The sequence below is a fragment of the Elephas maximus genome, chromosome 6 (assembly GCF_024166365.1).
Source record: "Elephas maximus indicus isolate mEleMax1 chromosome 6, mEleMax1 primary haplotype, whole genome shotgun sequence".
In the NCBI taxonomy this organism is placed as follows: Eukaryota; Metazoa; Chordata; class Mammalia; order Proboscidea; family Elephantidae; genus Elephas; species Elephas maximus.
In genome coordinates, this window is record NC_064824.1 from 100,176,958 (window position 1) to 100,201,970 (window position 25,013).

Below are 25,013 nucleotides of genomic sequence, written 5' to 3' on the forward strand. Positions count from 1 at the left end.
TACTTTGGGACAAGGGGTCTTGTTGTTGGATGGCAGTAACTGTGTTTTTTTAAAGTTGATACAAGAGGAGTTAGCCTGAAAGTGAAAAATAAATAATTAAAAAATGAAAATTCAGAAACCTGTTTCAGCATCCCCAGATTAGGCATAGCTCCATGATGACCCTAAATTCTGAACCAAAAGTTGGAATATATGGTCTGACAACTGGAATCTTTACAACCTGGACAGTCTAGGGGAACCTCAGACCCAAGGCCTTGGTACTTGTTCACCGTCCCAGGGAGTCCCGAAGATTGGAAGCTCAGCTAGCTCCCCCAGTTCTCAAAGCTCTTCATCCCACATTGAGGAGGCAGCTACTGGCGAGGCCCTGCGATTGGAAGCTGTGCTCCCTGTTGCATTGACTCTGAGACTAGCAAGATCAACGTGCAGGCCACAGCTTGCAGGGAAAGCTGTGGAAAGCCAGGCTTTCCGGCCCACTTGGATTTTGCTGCCAGGTGCACTGTTTTGGAAATCTTGTGAGAGAAAGAAGGCTGCAAATGGAACCCAAGCCCCTGGTCTTACCCTATCCCAGAAAGTTCTTACTTGGGCTTCCCTGTGGAGGTTTTGCCTGGTGGACGAGGGGTCTTGATTAGCTTTCGTGGTCCCAAGTTCCAGGGGTCCCAGCAGGTGCAGTAGATGAGAGGGTTGGGGTACATGGCTCAAGGTCAGGGGCAGTCTTGGCTGCTAGGTCAGGAGGTTCTTGCTAAAATGGAGAGACAGCAGAGGTTTAGACCATTCAGAGACAAAACAGCAATACTTAGAGACAAATTGGAGAGAACCCAGAGAAGGCCCACAGCACAGATGCGGATTCTGAAAGTTGTTGATCTGGAGCAGGCCTTGCCTATGGGGTAACACCTCCCCCCTTGCCACCCAGTAGATTTGACTTGAAAGCACTTTAAAATTAGCCATAATTGAGTGCTGTCTGTTTCACAGTAAATAATTATTATTATCCAAATTTTACAGGTGAGTATACTGAGGCTTGGAGAGGCCACGAGATAGCAAGTTGCAGAGTTTGGAATCATGAGAAGGTCTGGGAGTTCTGGGGGAGTTGGGGCAAACAAGGCGGCAGGGAGGACATTCAAAGGGCTTTGGGCAATGGTCACTTACCAACCAGATGGTAGTAATTCAACATTTCAGTAGTTGTGCATACTGGCTAAATAAACATCAGCCCTTGACTTCCAATACCCTCCCAAGAGTGAGCTACTGTTAACAGTTGTTTTGGGGATCTTTTCAGAAATGTTTTACGAATATCAAATGTTCTATGAATATATGTAAAGTATGCTCTCATTTGTGTAAATTCTTTTAAAGATTTTATATATAATTTTTTACACAAATTTACAGAATTTTCACAAATGAGAGCATACTTTACATATATTCAAAGAAATTATATAATTTATAAAATTTATATTTATGAGTTATAAAAAATATATATATTGCTTGCTATGAGTCAGAATCAACTCGATGGCACACAACAGGTCTCTCTATATAGATATTTCCATATCAACACAGGTCTACTGCATTCATAGTGACTTGATGTTTCATCGTATATATATATATATCTAAGAACCTAAGAACATAGGGTTTAATCTTTTTCTTTTTTTAAGTATTGTTTCTTCCTCTTCTTTTCCTTTCCTGCATCTCTCCAAAATGATTTTACCTGAGACCTAGTAGTCTAAATGTGCCAGCTGATGACACCATAGTCACCAGTGAGCCAGCTGAGCTTTCAAAGAGGTCCCTGGTTAGTATTAACCTGCAGAAAACAAAAATACGTAAAACATCTCTTCCGAAGAGCTTACCTTGGGCTGCCCAAAGATTTGTTTTTCCCATGTGGCTCCTTCCCAAGTGTTTTAAAGAAATCACAGTGTTATAGAGAAACTGTTCCCCATCAACACAAAATCAGAGTAGGTCAAATCCAGAGGCTCCAGAATGCAAGATTTTAGTGATCATTCCAGTTGATTGAAATACTAAAGCACAAAATCCACACTATGTGTAGTGCAGAGAGACCTCCTCACAGTGAATCCAATCAAAGGCTTTTAAAAGGCTGAGCTGGCACGAATGTGAATTTTCATTCTTTTAAAGACAATCCAGTTTGAGTCTCTCAATATTGCAATCAAAGTCAAACTAGAGGAGAAAGTTACCCTTCTATTCAGACTCCTTTGACTTGGACCTTGAGTTGTGAAGTCTGTCCTTGCAAGATGGCAGCTGAAGGTTTGTTTATTTTATTGCTATGGAAACAGAATGGCAGCACCTCATTGGCTCAGAGCTCTCAGCTGTTAAAGAGAGAAAGCTGGAGACGCAGCCAGTTAAGAAATTCTCCAAGGTCCAAATCAGTGACCACCCTCGACAGCAAGGAATTTACACTCCTGACTCTGGTTTCGACTTTCACCACCAGCCATGAGGCAAAACAAACTTGATAGATTTTTAGAGGAAATAGAATTAAATAGCACTCTTAGGACTAACTGGCCTATGGCAATAGTTCCCAGACAGAATCTCTTAACAGATTTTAAATGCCTCTGCCAATTTTTCACAGAAACCTGAAAGTCTAAAGCAGGCACTTTTCCCCTTGAATTTAATAAGGCTTTAAAATCTGTAGAAGTAAAAAAATCCCACGGCAGGGGTCTTTTTCAGTCACCAAGGGTTTTAGATTTTTTTCCTAAATAAAGCTGCTTTTTTTCACTATAGAAAAAAAATACTCATAACAGATTCCACCACCTGTCAGTTTGTCACACTTTGGAGGCTGGCGTGTCGCTGTGATGCTGGAAGCTATGCCACTGGTATTTCAGATACTAACGGGGTCACCAATGGGGACAGGTTTCAGTGGAGCTTCTAGATTAAGACAGACTAGGAAGACCTGGTGATCTACTTCCAAAAATTAGGCAATGAAAACTTTATAGATTACAACAGAACATTGTCTGGCTCACTTGCTTTGGATATGTCATCAGGAGAGATCAGTTGATGGAGGAGGGCATCATGTTTGCTGAAGCAGGGGACGGTGAGGGTGAGAGAGACCCTTGGTAAGATGGATTGACATAGTAGCCACAATAATGGACTCGAACAAACCAGTGATTGTGAGGATGATGTAGGACTGAGCAAAAGTTCGTTCTGTTGTACACAAAGTCGCCGTGAGTTGGAGTTGACAGCGCTATCAATCAATCATCTACCTAGTTTATTATAGACCAGTGGCTTTCTTTTTTATTTTACTGTAGCTCATTATAAGAGATATATTTTACACATTTATAAAAGTTCTATGCGATAATACACCACTTATGACTTGCTCTTCTCTTCCATTTCCTTTTCTTTTTAGAACGAAAGCTGATTGCAATTCACTAGATTGATTTCATGGCCCACTGGTGGGTCACAAACAAATTTATAACAACAGTTATAAATTTATCCACTCGTTCAACTCATTTATTGTCTACTGTGTGCCAGGCACTGTTGATAGGTGTGCAAGGTACAGCTCAGCTCCTGTCTTCAACAGATGAGTAGAGATGAGTAAATTCAATAAAGACACAATGGATCTTATATTAGGGGATTCAGCAGCTGCAGTGGGAGTTCATAGCAGAGATTTCTAATCTAATGGTGAAGGAGAGAAAATACATTTTTTGTAGTGTTTTAGTATTAAAATAAGAGAGAATATATTTTCTAGTTTAGCTGTATAAGCTGTGATTAAAATCTTTAGTCTTTGAAAACATCGATTATTTGCTCTGGAATCTGTCTCACAATTGTTCCATTGTAGAAAAACAAATTCCATTGTAGAAAAACAAGGTAATCAAGATTTTCATTGTTGATTAAACCATGTTTCTCTCTGAGATGACAAAAACAATGAGCGATACCATCAGGACCCAAGATAATTGAGCAAAACCCGGACCCATCTTGTGACCGAAACCAGGATGGCGTAAAGAGGCCTGCAAGATGTCAACAATGTCACTTCGTCATTACGTCCCCATCAAAGAAGAATCAACATTCCTGGGAATTTCTAAACCCTGACCTTCTCCCTATAAAACTCTTTTGTAGCCCTCTTGGGGCAGACAGAATCTGGGGTAAACTTTGCCCCCTCTGTCTCTTGAACACGGTGTTCAATAAAGCCCTCTTGCTGCTTACCTCCTCCTGTCTCACTATTGGCTTGTGGCAGGTGGCTTGAATCCACAATTTGCAGTAACAATGGGTCACACAAGTTTTAATCATTGGCTCAGAGCTCTCTGCTCTAGATCTGCATATTAGGTCATTCTGACTGCAATGTAGAAAAAAATTGGAAGGGCCAAGACAGGAGGAAAGGAAACCAGTGAGGAGTTTGTTGCAGTGGTCCGATGAGACAAACGGTAGCCTCTACTGAAGATGCAGCACTGGGAATGGAAAGAAGAGGAAGCAATAATACTTGGTGATGGGATGTCAGGATGAAAAGAAGGCAATGATGAGTTCTGGGTTTCTAGCTTAAGCAATCGAGTACGTGGTGCCATTTACTGAGATGAAAAGCCTGGGGGATAAACATGTTCTGTGGAGCAGATCATGAGTCCCTGCCAGATATGTTGAGTTTGAGGTGCCAGGGAAACATCCAACTGATGATGTTCAGAAGAGTTTATTACATGTTTCTGGAGCTCAAAAGGAGTCTGGGCTAGAAAGAGCTTAGGAATCATCAGAGTAAATATTCAAAGCTAAGGAATGTTCCTTAGGGACAGTCTATATACTCTGATACTACAGATATATACTACATCTATTATAGATGCTGGTACTACAGATATATATCTACTATAGATACTGATACTACAAATACATATCTACCATAGATACCAATACTACAGATACATATCTACTAGATACCGATATTACAGATACATATCTACTATAGATACCAATACTACACATCTACTATAGATACCGATATTACAGATACATATCTACCATAGATACCGATACTACAGATACATATCTACCATAGATACCGATATTACAGATACATATCTACTATAGATACTAGCATAACTCAAACTTAATATAATGGAAACAGAGATGGAAATCAATAGCATGCCCAAAGCTCCAAATCTTTACCCTCATCAAAGGATTTTTGGGCTTAAACACATCTATTGATGGTCATTTCTGAAAGAAAGCAGAAATGCCAGGATTATCACTAAAGTTCATAGCAAAGAAGTACAACTTCACACTTCATTTATTCCCCCAAAATGTTCACAATGCTGAGTTTAAAAAAAAAAAAAAAAAGCAATTCAGTTGTGAAGGTAGAGAATATCAAAGGACCTTTTTTTTTTTTTTTATTAGAGTCCACCAGTTTTCAAATTTAGTTTTGGAAACAGTTTCTAAATAGCTATGGGTGTCAACAGCAAATTGTGGACTAAAGGAAAAGAACTCTTCATACTTCCTGAATATTCTAAAACTTACGATCTGTGTATCAATAACTTTAGACTTTATTTTCAGTAATGTTACTATGCTAAGGAAACAATATGGTATACAGAAACATTCTGTTTATTCTATTTATTTTTTAATATCTAAAAAGTACAAGAAGATCTGTTAACTTTTGAAGTCTACTGTTGGTTTGTTTTGTATGTGTTGGTTTGACAAAGAGAGGCTGTTTTCTGTACCAAAAACAACATAATGGAAAGACCTAGTGCAGTGTTGTTTATATCTGTGTAAAGTACTGGGACAAAAACACAGGCAGATAAGTAAAAATTTAAGAAGATACTCATGTTTATTATCTGATTTACATTTGACAAAGCAAAGGAAGGTGCACAAACAGCTGTTTGACAAACTTCAAGGTCCCAGATACCAAACTGTACTGTTTCCCTGCCTGAGGGCACAGAGGGCAGTGATGCCCACTCCTGGGCAGCTGTGCTCTGCAACAACCACTCCGTGTACAACTTTTTGCTGCTGTTGTGTTGCCCTTAAAGCACAGGCATGATGCATCTGGCATCAAAGAAGTGGACCGTTAAACACTAACAGTCCAATTTCCAGAAGTTAAAAGTCAATGTTAGCAACTACCAAGTATTAGTCATGTACTAGATGGCCAGAAGGAATAGTGAGATTTGAATACCGAGAATTGGCCCTTATGAGCTGCTTCTATCTTATTTCCTTCCTTTGCCAAAGTCTGTGCTGTATGTTATATGAAAGACATACAGCACCAAAATTTTTTAAAACCTACTTTAACAATGGTCATTAACTTCTCCCTAAGACTCACTCTTAAGACTATTTACATATGATTTGGGATCATCGATAATTTTAAATTATTTTTTATAGACAAAACTTTAGGTTCTGAGCTCACAAAGATATTTCTCATACTATTTAATAGGATACTCAAAAATACCTGAGGTATAATCACTGAAAACCTTTTTGAAGGAGGGGGGAAAAAAAGATTGCGGTTTCCTATAGTGGCAAGAAAGTACATACACAGTTGATATTATGGAGAAACTAAAATGTGAACAGTACCGAAGGATAACAGATAAGTGGAGGAGGAACTTGCTGTAATGATTCAGTTTCTCTTACCACACCTTGCAGACAATTCTGTTACAACAGAGATTGTCAGGCTGTACCAAAAGTGATTTTTAGGGGGAAACTTTCAGAAGTGGCAAAACTCAATTTTTAAACAAGGATTTATTTCTAGGGACAAGCACACACCAGCATTCAATTATTGTTTTGGGTGGAACATCAACATCAACCTAGTTTTCAAACACCTAACTCTGATTCTCTTCCATCAGAGTGCTTCTTTGGCTTATTTTCCTGGCCCAAATCCATTGCCAGCGAGTCAATTCTGACTCATAGTGACCTTACAGGACAGAGCAGAAATGCCCCATGGGGTTTCCAAGGCTGAAATCTTTACAGAAGCAGACTGCCACATCTTTCTCCTGTGGAGCAGCTGGTAGGTTCGAACCTCTGACCTTTTGGTTAGCAGCGAAGTGCTTAACCAACTATGCCACCCACTATGCCACCAGGGCTCCTTAATTTCCCCCACCCCCCTCCAAAGCAGTGACCTCAAGTGATCACTTAAGCATCAATTATGAAAAAGTATGCTAATTATAACTGAATACAGAAGACTAAAAAAATCTAAATTTATAGTTATTTATATAATATACATAAATCTGATAATTTGATACTTTATACTACTCTTTGGTTCTACATTTTTCTACTTCCTCATGTTTCTCGGAAACTGTAATTGTCCAGGCAATAGGAAGACTAGTTTCTTAGAGAACAAATACAAAGCTTTAAGAACTGACTAAAGTAAGCACCCCAGAGTTACCTTATGACATAGAAACTCAGATGCTACTTGTTAAAAACTGAATTGAGTATTTTGGAAATTTGGACATCAGGAATTCTTCTGTGTAATGCCTACTGCGTTCAGGGGAGACTTGCGTTCACTCAAGGAACTGCTGGAATCCTTTCTGAACATGTACATGCTCTGCTGACCTCAGCATGGCTGAGTTGAAGGAGGAGAAAGGGGTGAAGACATTTTCATTTTTTGAGAAATTTATTTAGAAAAATTTTATCAAAAAGTTATAAAAAGGATGGACTACTCACACATTGCTACCACTCCCTGCATGTTGGTTTTTCTGTCCCTTTGAGCTCAGAGCTCTTAAGAAGGAGAGGAGAGGAGTGTCAAGAAGAGAGAGGGGGGAAGAATCTTCCTCTGACCTGGGAACAGGCGTACCAATGGGAGACCCATTGGGAGGAGCAAGACTAGTCAACAGTTTTTCAGGAAACTGCCTTTTAGTCAAGTCAGGGCAAAGGAGAAACGCATTTGCAAATTAAACACCAAAATGATCAAGTAATATGCCCCCCCAACCCCACCCCTCAGTTTTCTAAAATAATGTAATTAGCTCCCTCACTCATCTTCTCTTCATCATGTCTTTCATATAATGGCATTTATTTCAGAACAACCCTGACTAGATAAAGCCGTGCCATCTGATGAGCAGACCTTGATTAGCAGTGCTCCAAAGACAGATCTGTTTCTTCCCAATTCACAGCCTGCGTCACATTGCTCACTGCTGAAGCCTAACCCCAAAGTATCACTTGGCCATTTCACAGTTTGTTTAAAAAAAAAAAGGAATCCCAGAGAAAAAATAAATTCTTTGACTCTCCCTTTTAAAAGTTCATTTTCTAATTTTACAGGTGTCAAGAACAAGCAGATATGTTTTAATTTTATTTTACATAAAAAAAAAAAAACACACACACACACACATAATCTCAAAGCAAGCACCTGGGTTTTACTTCAGTTTATAATTTAATGTGCCTGAGAATTTTTGTGCAAATACATGTCATCTTTCCTTCATTAAAAATATGCATAGCACACTTTGGAAAAAATTTAATTGCAACCAACTTCACTTACAAAAAAAATTTACATATATAAATATACAACATACCCTAATTCCCAATGATTGCACTTCTGGTTTAACTCCTTCCAGCCTCCAAGGAAATGTGAAAGACGAACAACTATGTTCATACTCCTTGGCCGCTGCACTTATTCAGAAGAAATATTCTGGAAACAAGTTTCCTTTGTTCCAATACACCCATATCTTCCTTCTTCTTAAAGTAAACCTCTCCCAGCAACCCCCCACCACCTACATTGGGTTTTTTGTGTGTGTGTGTTGTATAAAAATAGAAATTTAAAAAATGAACAATGAGACACCTTCATTAATTGCAAATACAAAAGGAATTTGGGTAGTATTTGTGCTCCCAGTGGTTCAAGGGCCTAAAAACAAGGAAAAAGTCTCCACTTCTGACCTTAAGCAAAAAGGTAAAATTCCTTGTTTTGCAAATATACCATTTGATAGACAAGTAATTTAACCAGACATCAACAAGGGAAAACATATAAGCCATCTCACTATTATCTCAATAACACTGAGCTCACCCGCCAATCCTTCGGAAGAGCTTTCTTTAGTCAACAGTCAAAACTGCTTCTTCTCTCTCCCCATCTCTCAAATCTGGGTTCTCCCTGCTTATGCTTACCAGAAGTAAATGTGCCAGCAAGTTCACTACTTCTGGTATGTTTCAGTATTACTGAATTTATTTTTTTATATTCACTTTTTATTTTTGAAACAAGAAAATCTAACCAAAGGAGTGTATTTAACTTTCTTTTCTATCTCCAAACACTCATGGTCCTTTTACAAATTCAATTTACCAGACCTGGTCCATTAAGGCCCTATCACAATTCTGTTTCCATCCCTCCACTTTCCCCTTTCCACATTCACAATCCTTCTACGACATTCCTGTACTTCCAAGTCAGACCAGACCACACATGTCTGTGAATGTCTATCCTTCATGTGCTAATTTGTACAAGAGGTCACTTAACTGCTGAGCCTCAGTCCTCCTTCAAGATACCCATTTTGGGCGAGGATGTGCAAACTGGGGTTCCGAAGCTACCCATCATGACTGGAAGACTCTGATTCCTCCGCAGTCCACCTAATAAATTGCTACCTGAATTTAAATAAACAGCAGAGTCTGGTTTTTGAAGACCAATTTCTGCCTCTTTGCTTCTTCCATTCTCCTGGGTATCAGGGGTCTTGACCACTCTGGCAATCCCCAGTCTCTTCAGCCTGTCCACTAAGTTCATCTTCAACTGGCCAACATCAGGGGGGTTCCGGGAAGGTCTCATGCCATACATCTCCTGGAGGAATGTTTCAGCAGGTCGGGAGGCCAAGAAATTTTCAGAGACATTTGCCCGAGGCTCAAAAGGCAAAGGAGAAGGACAAGGTGAGTGAGAAGGTGAATTTGGTGGAGTGGAAGGAATAGCCAGGGTTTTGGGGGGAGGCTGGAGGATGGGGTTCTCTGAAACTGGGCTGTGGTATACTTTAGCAGAGATCCCTCGCTCTTGTAGAAGTTTGGCCAAGCTCATGGTGCTACTGAAGGTTATAGTAGAATCTCGTCGGTTGGTGATGGATTCACCAATACTGAGTCTATAGGACATGGCAGGAGAATTCACTGCTGTGCTTGATGAACTACTTCCACTGCTTCCACAGGATAATGAAGGAAATCCAGAACTTGAAAAAAAAAAAAGGCAGGAAAGAGAGTTTAGGAACAGGAAGCAATTCCCGAGTCAGCAATCAAAGTAATCATAGTAGTTATCCTTCGTAAAGATAAGGGACGGGCACCACATCAGTAAGGGTGCCCTGCAGAATAGACTCAAGGGGTAAGAATCCAGATATACTTTAATGATTGGGTCATTATCTATAAATCGCAACTTAATTACTAAGTTATTAAAACATATTTCAACAGAAAGTGAAAATGTTTCTGTACTCTTAAATTTTAACACTAAAACATTCCTAAATTTGAACTCAAATGTCTATCTGTGGGAATTCAACTGAATTTTATGATAGCAATTTAAAAAATTTAAAGATTAAAGAAATTAATCTTTATATCTATCTAATCTTTATATCTAATATATCAATTCAAAAAAATGAACTACACCAAGAGACAGTGAACCATGGGTAAACAATTCTTCAACTTTTTAGAAAATTCAACATTTCATAATTAAATCTAAGATGCTCCTTTAGGGAGAAATAAACCTTTCAACTTTCTATTACTGAGAAATAAATAACCTCTATGTGTTAAATTTCTATTTTATCAAGAAATGCTAATTACAAACAATAGTAAAATAATGCTACCCATGGAATGAATTTTTCTAAACCTTGACTTAGGGCATGTGTTTCTTGGAAACTAAAAAAATGCTTAAAACCATTGACAGCTATTAGAATCTTTCTTCCCCTATGTTTGATTAAATAGGAAAAAAAAAAAAAAGGCAAGCTAAATAAAAACTAAAATATTGCATCAGAAGAATGCAATATCCTACAGGTGGTGAAAGTAAATGTCGAGACACTCTAAAGAAGCGGTGATGGGATGAATAGGTGATACTTCTTTGGCTAATTTTCCCCCCTGGGCAAACATTATCAGTATTTCACAGATTAACTTTCACTTTAACACAAAATACTCAGTATATCAAGATTTGTAAAGATAATGAACAAAATGCAAATATAGGATTAATAAACTTTCTAGAATACCAAATTGTGTAAAAGAGGCAAAATTCAAACAAGTTTGACTCAATGCTTCTCAGTCAAGCCAGTCCAATTAAGACTCTCTGATCTGTGCAGCTTATATACTGCACAGTACAGTTTACATGTGCTCCTAGTCTCCCACCTCTCCCATCCCCACTTTAATGTAGAATTGCCTGTCCTTTCCTAAATTGTACACTTAGTATGATGACATCAGCCTGAACTGAGAGTCCCTTCAGGAACCAATTTTATAAAATGAGCCATCTTGTTCATTATGAGAACAATGTAGATATGTCTGTTCATTACAGACTTTATTGAGATCTATATTAGATACCACCAAATGCTTCCCTAAACAACCGATTTGCTACAATCTTGTACACTCTGTGAATCATAACCTTATTTCCCTCCAAAATGGCAGCTAGAAAGTTAATACATGGCTCACCTTAGCAAGCACATATGGTAAAATTTATATGCTAGTTTATTCCTCTCTCCATTTATATCACTGCTCGATTCCTCTTTCTTCTCTACTAGTTAACACTTTCCCCTGTAGTGTCCTATATATTGAAAGCTACCTTAGGTCTTTTTGAGAATTGGCAAGATAGAAACAGCAGCAATGTGACTTAATAAAAACCCTAGATGACATGTTGGAATATCCATGTTCTAGCCCCAGATGGGTCATTTACTAGCTCTCTGCCTTTGGCCCTTGGTTCAGTTACCTGAACTTTCTATGCCTCAGTTCCTTCATTTATATAATACACACTTGCCTGCACAATTCAAACAGTTATAATGGCCAAAATGAGAAAACGCAATGTGCAAATACTCTAATGACAAATTATCACAGAACATTTATCAAAATTCTGGTAATTAAAATGAATGCAATTTTTAAAAAATTCGTGAAAACATGGCTGAGGAAAGAAGTGAGGCCCCAGACTGCCCAGACTTTTACCTGGAGGTGACCTGAGTGATGTCAGAAGGATGTAATATCCTACAGGTGGTGATGGTAAACGTTGAGTTCGTGCATGACAGACACTTTCCTGGGTTTGAGGTTGCAGCTTAAGTAGAGATTGTCAGGGAATAAAATACAAAATTGAAAGATTAGGTTGGTAATTAAAAGCGTTCATCATTATTTGTTAATAATACAGCATTTATCAAGTGCCCTTTGTACTAAAGATCCCCAAATCTAGAAGTAAAACATACATAAAGATTGTGCTACTTCAGACAGGGATTGGACTGGAATAGGGGATGGAAAATGATATTGGTGAAGAATGAGCTTCTTGGATCAAGTGGACACATGTGACTAACTTGGCATCTCCTCTCTGGAGGGGGGATGAGAGGGCAGAGGGGGCCAGAAGCTACCCAAACAGACACGAGTAGAGAGAGTAGAGGGAAGAACTGTGCTGTCTCATTGGAGGGAGAGCAAGTAGGAGTGTATGGCAAGGTGTATGTAAATTTTTTTATGAGAGACTGACCTGATTTGCAAACTTTCACTTAAAGCACAATAGAAATTAAAAAACAAAAAAAAAAGATTGTGCTAATACCAACTTGTTAGTATATACCTCAATTCTTCAATACTTTAAAGCTGTAAATCGAAAGGCATAACTATATCTTAGAAATGAGAGATAAACACACTCTGAAAAAACACATTAAAAACAAAAAGTCAAGATCTAGCTATTCAATATATCTAGCCAGCCTATCTAATCCAGTGGTTTTCAAAGTGTGGTCTGCTGGCCCCTTGGGAAGCTACAAGGTCAATACGACTTTTATAACGATGATAAGACACTATTCTCCTTTTTGACTACTGCCATTTGTACTGATGGTGCATAAAACTACTGGTGTCTTAGCACAAATCAAGGCAATGGTACCAAATTGTCCAAGTATTCTTCACAGTAAAAAAGAAAAACAAAATTCAGGTTCACGTAAGAATGACCTACATCTAGCAGTAAAAATTATTAATTTATTAAATCTTGACCCTAGAATCTTTTTAATATTCTGTGTGATGAAATGAGAAGTATGTATTACACACTTCCACTACAAACTGAGATACATTGGTTATGCAGAGGAAAGGCACTTGTGCAATTGTATGACTTGAAATTTTTTCATGCAACACTGTTTCTACTTGAAAGAACTAACAATGAGTATTCAGACTTGGGTATCCGGTAGACATTAACATGAGCTTGTTCCTATTAAAAAAAACAAAAAACAAAAAACCAGGTGATATTACTTGCTGCCAATAACTTTTGAGTTTTCAAGTGAAAATTATAATTTTGAAAAACCTGTATCAACCACTGACAGCTTGAAAGCTTCCCAGTACTTAAAGGCTTTTCTGATGAGAAAGGTGGTGACATCGATGAATATGGTTTTAATACATTATATAATGAAATATGTCAATGTTTGGGAGATCTGCATAACCAATATTTTCCAAATGATCAGTGCATTATGTCACAAAACCATGCAAGGATAAAAGGTATATTCGAAATATAAGGTAGACCAATGGATTTTAATGTAGCAGGGTACGAAAAGTTCACTGATAGAGGTTCAGATTCCATATTGCAATAAAACTTCAAGAAAATACTACTTAACAAGTTTTGTAGTAGTATCAAAGAATATCTGCATGTACCTGAAAAGGCTATTAATCTTTCCTTTTCCAACTATATATCTGTATAAGGCTTCATTTTCTTCATATACTTCAACCAAAACATATTGCAATAGATTGAATGTAGAAGCTGATATGAAATTCCAACTATCTTAATAGAAAGCCATAAATTAAAGAAGCTTGTAAAAATGTAAAATAGTATCACTGTTTTTTTTTTTAAAATAGTCATTTTTCAAAGAAACATGTTGTGTTATATAATTATTATGTTTAAATGAGTTAATATTTTAAAAATTTCTCAATTTTGGTTTCTGCTATGGCAAATATCAGTGGATATAACTCTCAAAAGAGACACTCTGGAATCCGCAATGACTTTGAAGAATGTAAAGAGATCAGAGACCAGAAGGTGTGAGAATCACTGACTGAATCTATTCCTCTGCTCACTCTATTTACGTAGGGCTTACTAAGGCAAAGTGGAGACAACTGGAAAGGCCAATAATTGCTAATGCGATAGACTTTCATTATCTTACATATCTAAGACAAAGTACACTCCAGTGAGACTTGAGCAGAGATAGCCAGCTGACCATACAGTAAGTCAGAATGCAAAGACTACTAGTTAATAGGCTACATTCAACCAAGCATTTTGCTCACCTGTAACCAGCCCACCTGCTGAAGTAATGGGTGGGAGGAAGATCCCTGTTACTGACTTGGATATTGAAGGTTCCTGTTCCACTTGAAAAGGTTGCTGAACTTGAAAAGTGATACCCTCTTCTTCATCCTCCTCCAAATCTGTGAGGTGATAGATGGCATCCTTGGGAAACTGGGTAAAGCCTTTAGTGATGACACCTGGTCGTGGATCAAGAATGGTTCCCAAGTTTGGTTGAGCAAGCTGCTGCCAATGGTGTAAAGTTTGTGATCCTGGGTATGCAAGACAAAAAACAAAACAAAAGGCATGTCTCTAAGTTCTCACAAATCTTAAAATTGAAAACAGAAGCTAAAATTACATGTGCAATAGTAATAATGATAGTAATTACTTTGTCTTAATATTTTGGTAAAATTTGCAAATTAAAGTGGTCTGTGGAAGACTGACAAGATGACTGAAAGTATGAATAATAATCTATTTCAAAGCATTAAAAAGGGCAGGTAAAGCAACATAAAGAGTATAATCAATGTCATTGAATTGTACATGTAGAAACTGTTGAATTAGCAACTGTTTTGCTGTGTATATTTTCACCACACACACACACACACACACACACAAAAGCAGGTGATTAAAAAAGCCAAAAAAAAAAAAAAAAAGGCAGTCTAATTAGGAAGCAGAATGCTGAGGCAATGATGAGAAGGAAGATCTGCACCTCAGAATTGGGATGGTGTTTTCCCTGGTCACAAAAAATCAAGACTCCCCTGGCCTGGAACTATGCCTCTGAACTTTGAAATCAAAAGCCAGGCTCCTAGGGTGGAAAACATCTTGAATTTTAGTGGTATGCTTATATGTGCCCCCCCACCCTATCATGACTCTCCTTTCCCCAGGCTCCCAGGGAAAGTAGGAAAATGAGGAGGTGATAAAAGGGGGATATATTCCCTTGGTTCCAGTCTGTGAACCCTGATGAAGGATCACCCTGATCATGTGTACCAGATGCAACGTCTTCATACACTCTGTTACTACATTCATTTCATCCTAAAAATGTCAACTCTGACAAAAACCTGCACTGGTCATTAGCAAATAAAACTAAGTCATAGATTCTTTTGGTTTTAGACTCCTTATAGGTTACTTAAGAAGCCCTGGTGGCACCATGGGTAAGAACTTGGCTGCTAACCAAAAGGTTGCCCATTTGAACCCATCAGCTGCTCTTTGGGAGACAGGTGTAGCAGTCTGCTTCCGTGAAGATTTCAGCCTTAGAAACTCTATGGAGTTCTACTCTGTCCTATAGGGTTTCTGAGTAGGAATCGGCTTGCTTGTAGCAGGTTATAGGTTACTTACTCAAAGTTTTGTCTAATGTAGAACTCTTACAATAATAGCAGAGAATCATTTGAAGACTGTCGATACTCCATAAAACAAAGATATTTATTTTGAATTTCAGTTCGGTCTTAGGAACTTGCAAAGAGTGTTAACTAATAGAATGGAAAAAAGAAATATACAGGTATATACCACTAAGCAAATTACATTTTTTTGGGCAACAAATTGCTTTTTCAAAAAAGTGGGCAGAGATGAAGGATTATATCTAGATCGTTTTTATCTATCACATTCCATTTATCTTACCATGGAAATGGATGTTAGTGATATTCCTTAGCAAAGAACAACGAAAGTTTACTTCTCTTTTCTCACATTTATATAAATAACATCAGTAGAAGAGAACTAACAGCTGATGACAGACAGAAAGCAGATCTCTTTATTCATTAATTTTCCACGACGTACTTATAGTGCGCTGTCACCAAAACAGCAGAGATCTAGGTATACTAAAAATCTCCTCTTGCATATTGCTCTTATAATTACAACACAATCCTTAATTCCAGAGGAAAGAAAGTCCAACAAGTCACATGGCTTGGGAAGGGCTCTAATTAATTTCTTACCTTCAAGGGGCTTGACAATTTGTAATTTTTCTGGCATAAAACTGCGAAGGCAACTGGCACTGCTGAGGTCTGTTATTTCTGACTGGTCGGTGCAGAGAGTAGCAATGCTCTCTGTGGGGGTACCACCGTCACTAACACCTTCTTTTTGGTCAGCCAGAACCTGGATCTTTCGCTCCCATTCTTGAGCAAAGAACTGCTTCTCACTTAAATAGTTCTGTCGACGCAGGCTAAGGCGATGCAGTGCTACAGCCAAATCACTATCTTCAGAGGGTCCTGGCTGACCCATCTCCTGAGTGTTCCTACAGGGAAACCACACCACTGATTAGATCTGTAAGGGTTATAAGCACAACCTGGATTTTTCACTTCCACAGTGGGGAATGTTCAAGAGACTGACCATAAGAATGCACTCTTTCTTACATGTGTGGCATACAGAAATAGTACCAACAAACCAGTAGCATCACTAGGGTTGGTGTCACCCAGTGCAGTAGCTCATGGTATTACCTTCTACACCCCTCCATGCTAATTACCACAATATTGTAGCTAAAATACCAGAAAGCAAAATCAGCAACTACAAAAATACTGGCAGCAATTAAAACAATAGCACGTGTTTGTAACACATGCAGACAAAACCATGTGATTCAAAGCATCCCTGTAACTGGATAATAATGACAGCTCTGACCAAAGCACATCAGAGGGTTCAAAAAGTAAATCCATGTGGAGTTTTAGCCTTGTAGGTATACTGATACACATAAGCTGGGCTTATGAAAAAAAAATTTTGTTGTTATAACTAATTATAGGGATATTTTAATAAAAAATACTTAATTTCTGCTGAAACACTGTACAAAAATTTTATAGACATTTTAGTGTCACTCCCTCTGACAGGGTCACCTGGTACAGTCTGCACCCACCCCCCACATCCTCCCTAGTGACATCACTGCAACAAACCATCAACAATGCTATATATGTTTTACAGATCATTTCAAACGACTTCAGATAGGCCAAAATATTCTGTATTATGTTGTGTTTACTAACTTGTCTACCTCATTTAGTTTATGAAACTACACACATGACCAACCATAAATTTAGTTGATGAAGTCAAAAGAAGTAAAAATTAACATATTTCACTGAATCTATAATACCACTGATTATAAGAGGTACCATTATTTTACGTACTGCTGAGAAGGAAAAATGCTACCCGTTAAATTATGACATGTCATTCACTGTGAAGCAATTTAAAAAATATTCAATGTAAAAATACTCACTTTGGCCATAGAATCCTCTGCAAATACTACAGAACATTTAAAAGAAAACTGCAAGACTTGTCTAATATCGCATTTTCATAGTTTTGAGATATACATTTTTTCACTTTTCAAAAGTTTTGAAATTGAGAGTTATCTTAACAACTGACATTGAAAGAAAGAGTAGCAAGCCAAGGTGTAGTTACTAATGGCTACTAGGTGTGAATTTGCGTACATCTGTTTGTTAGAACTTCTCCTAAGCTAATTGTGTAATATGAGGCAGCAGTCACGTACAAAGTTACTGTGGGTACAGAACACTGCCCAAAACAAACACGCAATACAATTAAAAGCCTAGTGTGAGAGATTTCTGCATTAGGAAGGATTTCCCTCAGGTACCAAATATCTATCTTTCAAAAGCTTTCAACTGACCTTCCAATAAAGCTGATCTAACTTCTAGTTACATGTAATTCAATGAACTGAATTAATGAAAAGAAAAAAAAGCCTTAAATTTAAACAAATAAGAGATTAAAAGAAATCCTGGTTTTCCTCAACAGGTATTCAAATTATATTGTTTATCCTAAAGGCAGTGTTATGGATTGAACTGTGTCTCCCCAAAATGTGTGTCAACTGGGCCAGGCCATGATTCCCAGTATTGTGTGCTCTACCATTTTGTGATCTGATGTAATTTTCCTATGTGTTGTACATCCTAATCTCTGCCTGTGCTTAATGAGGCAAGATTAGGTTATGTTAAAGAGGATTAGGGTGGGATAAAACACCCTCACTCAGGTCACAGTCCTGAAGGATGTCAGGGGGTTTCTCTGGGGTGTGGCCTACATCACCTTTTATCTTACAAGAGATAAAAGGAGAGAGAAGCAAGCAGAGAGATGGGACCTCCTACCACCAAGAAAGTAGAGCTGGAAACACAGCAAGTTCTTTGGATCCAGTGTTCCTGCACTGAGAAATTCCTCGCCCAGGGGAAGACTGACCGCAAGAACCTTCCCTCAGAGTCCACAAAGAGAGAAAGCCTTCCCCTGGAGCTGGCACTCTGAATTTGGACTTCTAGCCTCCTAGACTGTGAAGGAATAAATTTCTATTTCTTAAAGCCATCCGCTTGTCGTATTTCTGTTATAGCAGCACTAGATAACTAAGACAGGCAGCAAAAAGGTTCAGTCTACAAGTATAAGCTATGAAAAAGTATCACCTGATGCTAAGCGTAACTGCAATGACCAAACAGATTCAGGCAAATTTGTCTTTGAATATGAAGAAGACTTAGACTCAAACTTTGCAACGCTGAAGAAGAAAGTGGTAAAGAATTGTATAGTTAAATGCAAATTCCACTATAAATACATTTAATTAAACATAGCCTCTTCATTCCAAAACTATGATGAAAAGATCTATCTTAAAAATAATGAGATAGGGCATCAATACCAAATGAAAACTTGCAATTCTAGAATCCTCTTGGGCTCGTACAGATGAACACTGCAATTTGAATACGTGTGAATCTGGCTATGCCAACTTTACAAGAAATGCAGAATCACTGCCATGATCTATGTTTCTTACCCAGGCACCTGCTCTGAGATGCTGCTCTGGTTCAGAATTGTTTTGTCCTCTGTTTGCTGTAAACCTGACTCAAAAGGTTTTGCCGTCATGATGACACTTGAACGGTTGGAGCCTGGGATGGGTAGCAGAGCTGGGAATGGGGCAGAGCGGCCCCGTGTGTCTTTGGCGACCTTGACGGTATCAAATACCCGTTTCTGTTGGGCTCTGTCAAAAAGGAAGTGTTCATTACTGACACAGTGCTTTAGAAAGAGACACATATGTACAGTTTGTTAAAAATAAAGCCAACCTGAATAGTATCTGAAGTTTAGTGCAGATTAGGAGAAACCATTAGGAGATAAATTTTAGCATAAGAGAAGTCTCTCACAAGTGAATTTTTTTTTACTATGATTGAGGAAAAAAAAACAACAGAATAATAACACATTTATTTACTCCCACTAAACCTTACCACCCTGGATTGTAGCTTCTTTTTATTTCTATTCCAATGCTTGGGTAACAACACATGTGATCGGTACTTACTTTTGTTTAAAGAGAGAAGATTCCTCATCCAAACTCAGCTTTTTACGCATGGTCCCCTCAATCTCAGCTGCCAAAGATTCCTAAGTAAAAAAAAAAGAGTTTGAGATTACTAAAGGGATTATATAAGAATCTTCTTGAAGCCAAGGAATTACCCTTAAATAAATTAACAGTGTCTACAATCTCATACTTTTGGTGTTTTAATAAAACACAAGAAAATAGGCTCAAGATAAAAATCCAGACATTCTGGAAAATTAATTTTTAAACAAGAACCAACTATCTTTTCATGATGTATTTTTACAGGAAAACAGTGAAAAAACAATATGATAAATAGAAAATATTACATATAAAGACATATAAAAATAAAAGGTCTGAAAGTAAACCAAGATGTTAAGTAATTCTCTGGAGGATAGAATTTAACGCTATTTAACTTTTTTTTTTTTTTGCTTCTCTGTAATTTCTAACTTTTCTATGATAAACATGTAGCTTTTATAATAAAATAAAGCAAACTTTCCCTTTCCCTGGTCAGGGATGAGGATTCAACTAGCAGGGGTGGCATGCTTATGATTCTTTATATATATATACATATGGAAAGATATAGATGTGTACGGTATGCGTAACCATTTCCTAGCTCTATCTGTTGAGAGGGTCTAGCAGCAATGATACTCCAGTGGCAGTAAGCGCACTTAGCAGACATATCTTGGATTCTAAATACCATTCCTCATTAAAAGGAACCAGAGATCCCTGGGGAAGTGGCTGATTCAGGGCTTGGGACAGGGAAAGTACAAGATGACCTTAGATATCTTTTGCCAGAAAGAAAATACTTAAAGAATGATGTTGGTGTTAGGTGCCGCTGAGTCTGTTGCAACCCATGGCGACCCTATGTACAATAGAACGAAACACTGTCCAGCCCTGCACCATCCTCACAATCATTGCTATGTCTGAGCTCAAAAAAACAATGGGGACATGTCAAAGAACTTGAGAACAGCTTGAAGGAACCTCCTGCTGGGCAATCTAGGATAATTTGAGTACAGAATAAACAATTACAAGGGGTTATATGAATTTGAATATCTGAATAAAATAGGAATCTACCTTACAGTGGAAAAAACTGGCAGACAATACCTTAATAAAGTGATCAAAGTTTATATCACCAGTTATGGGATAGACATTGTGCACCCCCAATATGCCACAGAACATGGCATTACTTCTGTGGTATTTCTGCCAAAAATACATTACTCGAATCCAATCGTGAGGAAACATCAGACATAACAAACATACCCTAATCTTTATTAATGTGACCTAATCCTGCTTCATTAATATCACAGACAACTCACTCCCAAATGAGACCAAAACCACAGGCATAGTGGCTAGGATTTGCTACACATTACAAAATGGAGTATAATCAGATCACAAAACGGAGGATAATCACACAATACGGGGAATCATGCCCCAGCCAAGTTGACACATATTCTGGGGGACACAGTCCAATCCATGACATTCTACTCTTTGGCCCCCCAAATTCATGTCTTTGACACAGGTAAAACACATTCACCCCGTTGTATCATCTCAAAAGTCTTGAATTGATTCCAAGTCCAAAATTTCATCTTCTGCAAAATTCCTCTTCATCTATGAACCTGTGAAATCTAGAATACAAGTTATCTGGTTCCAAAGTACAATCGTAGAACAGGCACAAGGTAGACATTTCCATTAAAAATGGAAAGATGGGATAACAGGCACCACGCAACTCCAAAGCCGAGCAGAGCTAGATCATCTGAGCAAGAACCCCATCCTCAAGACTCTGGACACTGTCCATGCTCTCTGAATTCTGGATGGAGACACCTTAGCCCTGGGCTTCAACTTCGCCTTCCAGGCCCACTGGAATGGCAACTCTGTTCCCTTGGCTTTGGGCGGCCCCATTCTCCCAGTCCATCTGAGCGGCAGCCCCACCTTCTCAGCTTTGGGCAGCAGATTGGGCCCCATTCCCCTGCCACTTGTGAATGGCAGCCCCAGATTCCAGAACCAAGTTGGTGAAGGTCTGACACTTTGAAACCTAGTGGGCTGTGGGCCCACCCTGTGGAACTCCAGAGGCCAGGGCAGCACCCTTTGAGACCCCAGATATCATAGCCCTACCCTTTGAGACCCCAGATATCATAGCCCTACCCTTTGAGACCGAGGCAGCTCTGCTTCCTGTGCTCCCTGTATCTTCAGCTTCTGATTCCTTGGCCTCTTGGTCCCTTGGCCACTTGGGCCTCTTGGACCAGCCTGGCCTCTGCCCTGCTTGGGCAAGTGTTACAAATCTCCTCAGTTCAACCGATAAGTGCCTGGAGGCTCCACCAGTAAGCCTCTGCCCAAAGGCACTCAGCTCTCTTGCTCTGTGGGTCAGCTCCCGCTCTGTCTCGCACTGGTCTCCTGGTTCTGCTGCTGCCATTTCTCTGCTACTTCTCACCATCTGTGCCATCTCTGGTGTTACAGCTCTCCTCACTTCCTTCTGAGCCCTGACCAGGATTGTTTTTGATGTCCATAATTCCACCAACAGTGTCTTCAAGACAGTCTAGGCTTTTACTGTTACACACTTTCAAATTCTTTTAGCTCTACCATTACTCAACTCCAAAACTGTTCCGACATTGTAGGTATCTGTTAGAGCAGTACCCCACTCCAGTTACCAAATTTGGTCTTAGTTATCTAGTGCTGCTGTAACAGAAATATCATAGGTGGATGGCTTTAACAAATATAAGTTTATTCTCTCAACTTTAGGAGGTTAGCAGTCCAAAGTCAAGGCACCAGCTCCAGGGGAAGGCTTTCTCTCTCTCCTGGCTCTGGGGGAAGGTCTTTGCCATCAATCTTCCCCTGGGTCCAGGAGTTTCTCAGTGCAGGGACCCTGGGTCCAAAGCACATGCTTTGCTACCAGCTCTTCTTTTTTGATGGTAGGAGGGCCCCCTCTCTCTGCTTACTTCTCTGCTTTTATCTCTTGTAGGGCGGTGAAGGGTTGTGATTCAAGGTACATCCTACCCTAATCCTACCTCATTAACATAACAAACATAACATAATCCTCATTAACATGACCTAACCCTGCCTCAACAATATAACGGACAGCTCACTCCCAAATGGGACCATAACCACAGGTATAAGGTTAGGATTTATAACACATCACAAAATGGAGGATAATCAGATCACAAAATGGAGGACAATCACATAATACCAAGCGAAGCTGACATATATTTTGGGGGACACAACTCAATCCATGACAAAGACATTACTGGGACAACTGGTAAATCTGTGTAGGTTCTGTGCATTTATCAATTTTATCAATGTCAATTTCCTGATTTTGATGGTTGTAGTGTGGTTAAATAGGAAAGTGTCCTTGAGGGTACCCTTGTTTTTAGCAAATACACACTGAAGTATTAAAGGGCAATGGAGTATATCTGCAATCTGCCCTTGAACGGTTTAGGAAAAAGAGAAAGAGACTGAAAGGGAGAGAGAGAATGTTATGGCAAATGTGGTAAAATGTTAAAAACTGGAGAATCTAGGTGAAGAATATATGACAGTTCTTTGTATTATTCTTGAAACTTTATTCTAAGTTTAAAATTACTTCAAAATAAAAGTTAAGCAAACAAGCAAAATTCATGCCCCGTATCCTTAAGAAAAATCAACTACAATTTATACTTTTGGTCTTTTAAAATATCTCATAGGATTGTACTTAAGTATTTAAGAATCAGATTGTTAAAATAATCCTCTGAACCAATAGGACAATTCTGCATGAATGCAGACATTTCATTACTTTTGTTCATTAAAAAAAATACTGTTGAGATTGGCCCATAAAATAAATAATAACATCCATTGAGTACTGTGTTCCTCAAAATAATCATCTCGATAAAGCCAAATGGTTATCAGACCAAAGATAAGAAGGCTAGGGAAAACAGGGAAGCTAGATTAATGGAAATAGTACAACTAAAATGGAAATAACAAGAATGCTGATACACTGTAAAGAATGTAACCAATGTCACTGAATGATATGTGTGTATATATATACATATATATATATATATAAAGAAAAAAATAACAAAAACAAACTTGTTGCTTTCGAGTCAATTCTGACTCATAGCAATCCTACAGGACAGAGTAGAACTCCCGCATAGGGTTTCCAAGGAGTGCCTAGTGGATTCAAACTGCTGACCTTTTTGTTAGCAGCCATAGCTCTTAACCGCTACGCCACCAGGGTTTCTGAACAATATGTATAGAAATTGTTAAGTGAGAACCTGATTTCCCATGTAAACTTTCACCAAAAACACAATAAAATATTAAAAATTAATAATACTGTTGATCAATGGATTAAAAACACACGATCCCTGCCCTCACGGGCTTATCTTACTAAAAAAGGTTTTAGATGTTCAGAGCACTGTTTGAATAAGTGGCATGTGGTGGGCCTAATGTAAAGGCGACCCAAGTTTAAGCAGCTCTATGATAACAGAAATTGAAACCTGATTACCTTAGAGTTCATTCATCTCATATATTACAACAAAATTGGAAGGTCATCTATTAGAAAGAAGGCTACAGTAAAACGGGTATTAAGGAAGATAAAGGTATACAAATTAAGGCCTAAATCAATAATAATAAATTTCAGAAACAAGGAAAAACCATGTTATCACTTCTCCAGATACTTTTCACCATCATAAACCATATCATTCTCAGGACAATCTAATCTTATGCAAGTTTCCTTAAACACACAGCATCTTCTCCAGTTCTTTACCCCAGAAAAATCTCCATATGACTGGGAGAAATAGAGATGAGCAGCAGGGCCAGATCTGCTACGGAGTTCCTTTATTTCTTCTTGGGATTCATGTAGCATTCCCAGACATTCTATATTCCTATCTTGTAATTCATGCAGCTGAAAGAAAAGAATGATTAGTGTACTTTACTATCTTCTCAAAACAACAATGGGGAGAAAATCTCATTTATATTAAGTACTAATTTTATCCAGAGGACTAACAAAATTTAAGAACATCATTTCAATACACAGGCTTTGAAACAAATTAAGCAAGGACAGTATATATCCAAGGTACCGGAATTAGGAATGTCTTAAACAAAACTCCACATAAATGTGATTTCCCAAATATCTGAAACGTAGCAGAGACAACCAGAACTGCCCATTCAGTGTTTAATTCTTTACATCCTAAATAAATGATAGAGGACGTACAATAGCTATGATCAAGTTCCCCACCAAACCCACTGGTGCCAAGTCGATTTTGACTCATAGTGACCCTATAGGACAAAGTAGAGCTGCCTCATAGGGTTTCCAAGGCTGTTAATCTTTACAGAAGCAGACTGCCACATCTTTCTCCTGCAGAGCAGTTGGTGGGTCCGAACCGCCGACCTAACAGCAGCTGGGAGCTTAATCGCTCCGCTACCAGGGCTCCTATGATCAAGTTAGTGTTAACATAACGTTAACTTTTCAAAACATCACTCTCAAGTGCATAAATGACACGATCAAGAGTCTAAAGTATTACGTATGATGTCTGAGCAGCC

The 25,013-nt window shown here is 38.5% G+C and overlaps 2 protein-coding genes across 3 annotated transcripts in view; both read right to left on the reverse strand.

Moving 5' to 3' along the window:
* The window catches only part of FLACC1 (flagellum associated containing coiled-coil domains 1), a 29,005-nt gene extending 24,266 nt beyond the window's left edge, over positions 1-4,739 (reverse strand). Inside the window, exons 1-3 of the mRNA XM_049887846.1 lie at positions 1,830-4,739; positions 577-736; positions 4-75 (exon numbers count right to left, since the gene is read on the reverse strand). Of these exons, the coding sequence (XP_049743803.1) occupies positions 4-75; positions 577-689 (185 nt within the window). The 5' untranslated portion in view covers positions 690-736; positions 1,830-4,739. The remainder of the gene's footprint in view (positions 1-3; positions 76-576; positions 737-1,829) is intronic.
* A 3,478-nt stretch (positions 4,740-8,217) lies between these two features.
* Positions 8,218-25,013, reverse strand: part of TRAK2 (trafficking kinesin protein 2) — a 69,662-nt gene continuing 52,866 nt past the window's right edge. For both annotated transcript variants that reach the window (XM_049887847.1, XM_049887848.1), the window contains exons 10-16: positions 24,238-24,375; positions 19,494-19,573; positions 18,978-19,181; positions 16,180-16,478; positions 14,260-14,526; positions 11,965-12,070; positions 8,218-10,010 (exon numbers count right to left, since the gene is read on the reverse strand). In XM_049887847.1, the coding sequence (XP_049743804.1) occupies positions 9,332-10,010; positions 11,965-12,070; positions 14,260-14,526; positions 16,180-16,478; positions 18,978-19,181; positions 19,494-19,573; positions 24,238-24,375 (1,773 nt within the window). In that variant the 3' untranslated portion in view covers positions 8,218-9,331. The remainder of the gene's footprint in view (positions 10,011-11,964; positions 12,071-14,259; positions 14,527-16,179; positions 16,479-18,977; positions 19,182-19,493; positions 19,574-24,237; positions 24,376-25,013) is intronic.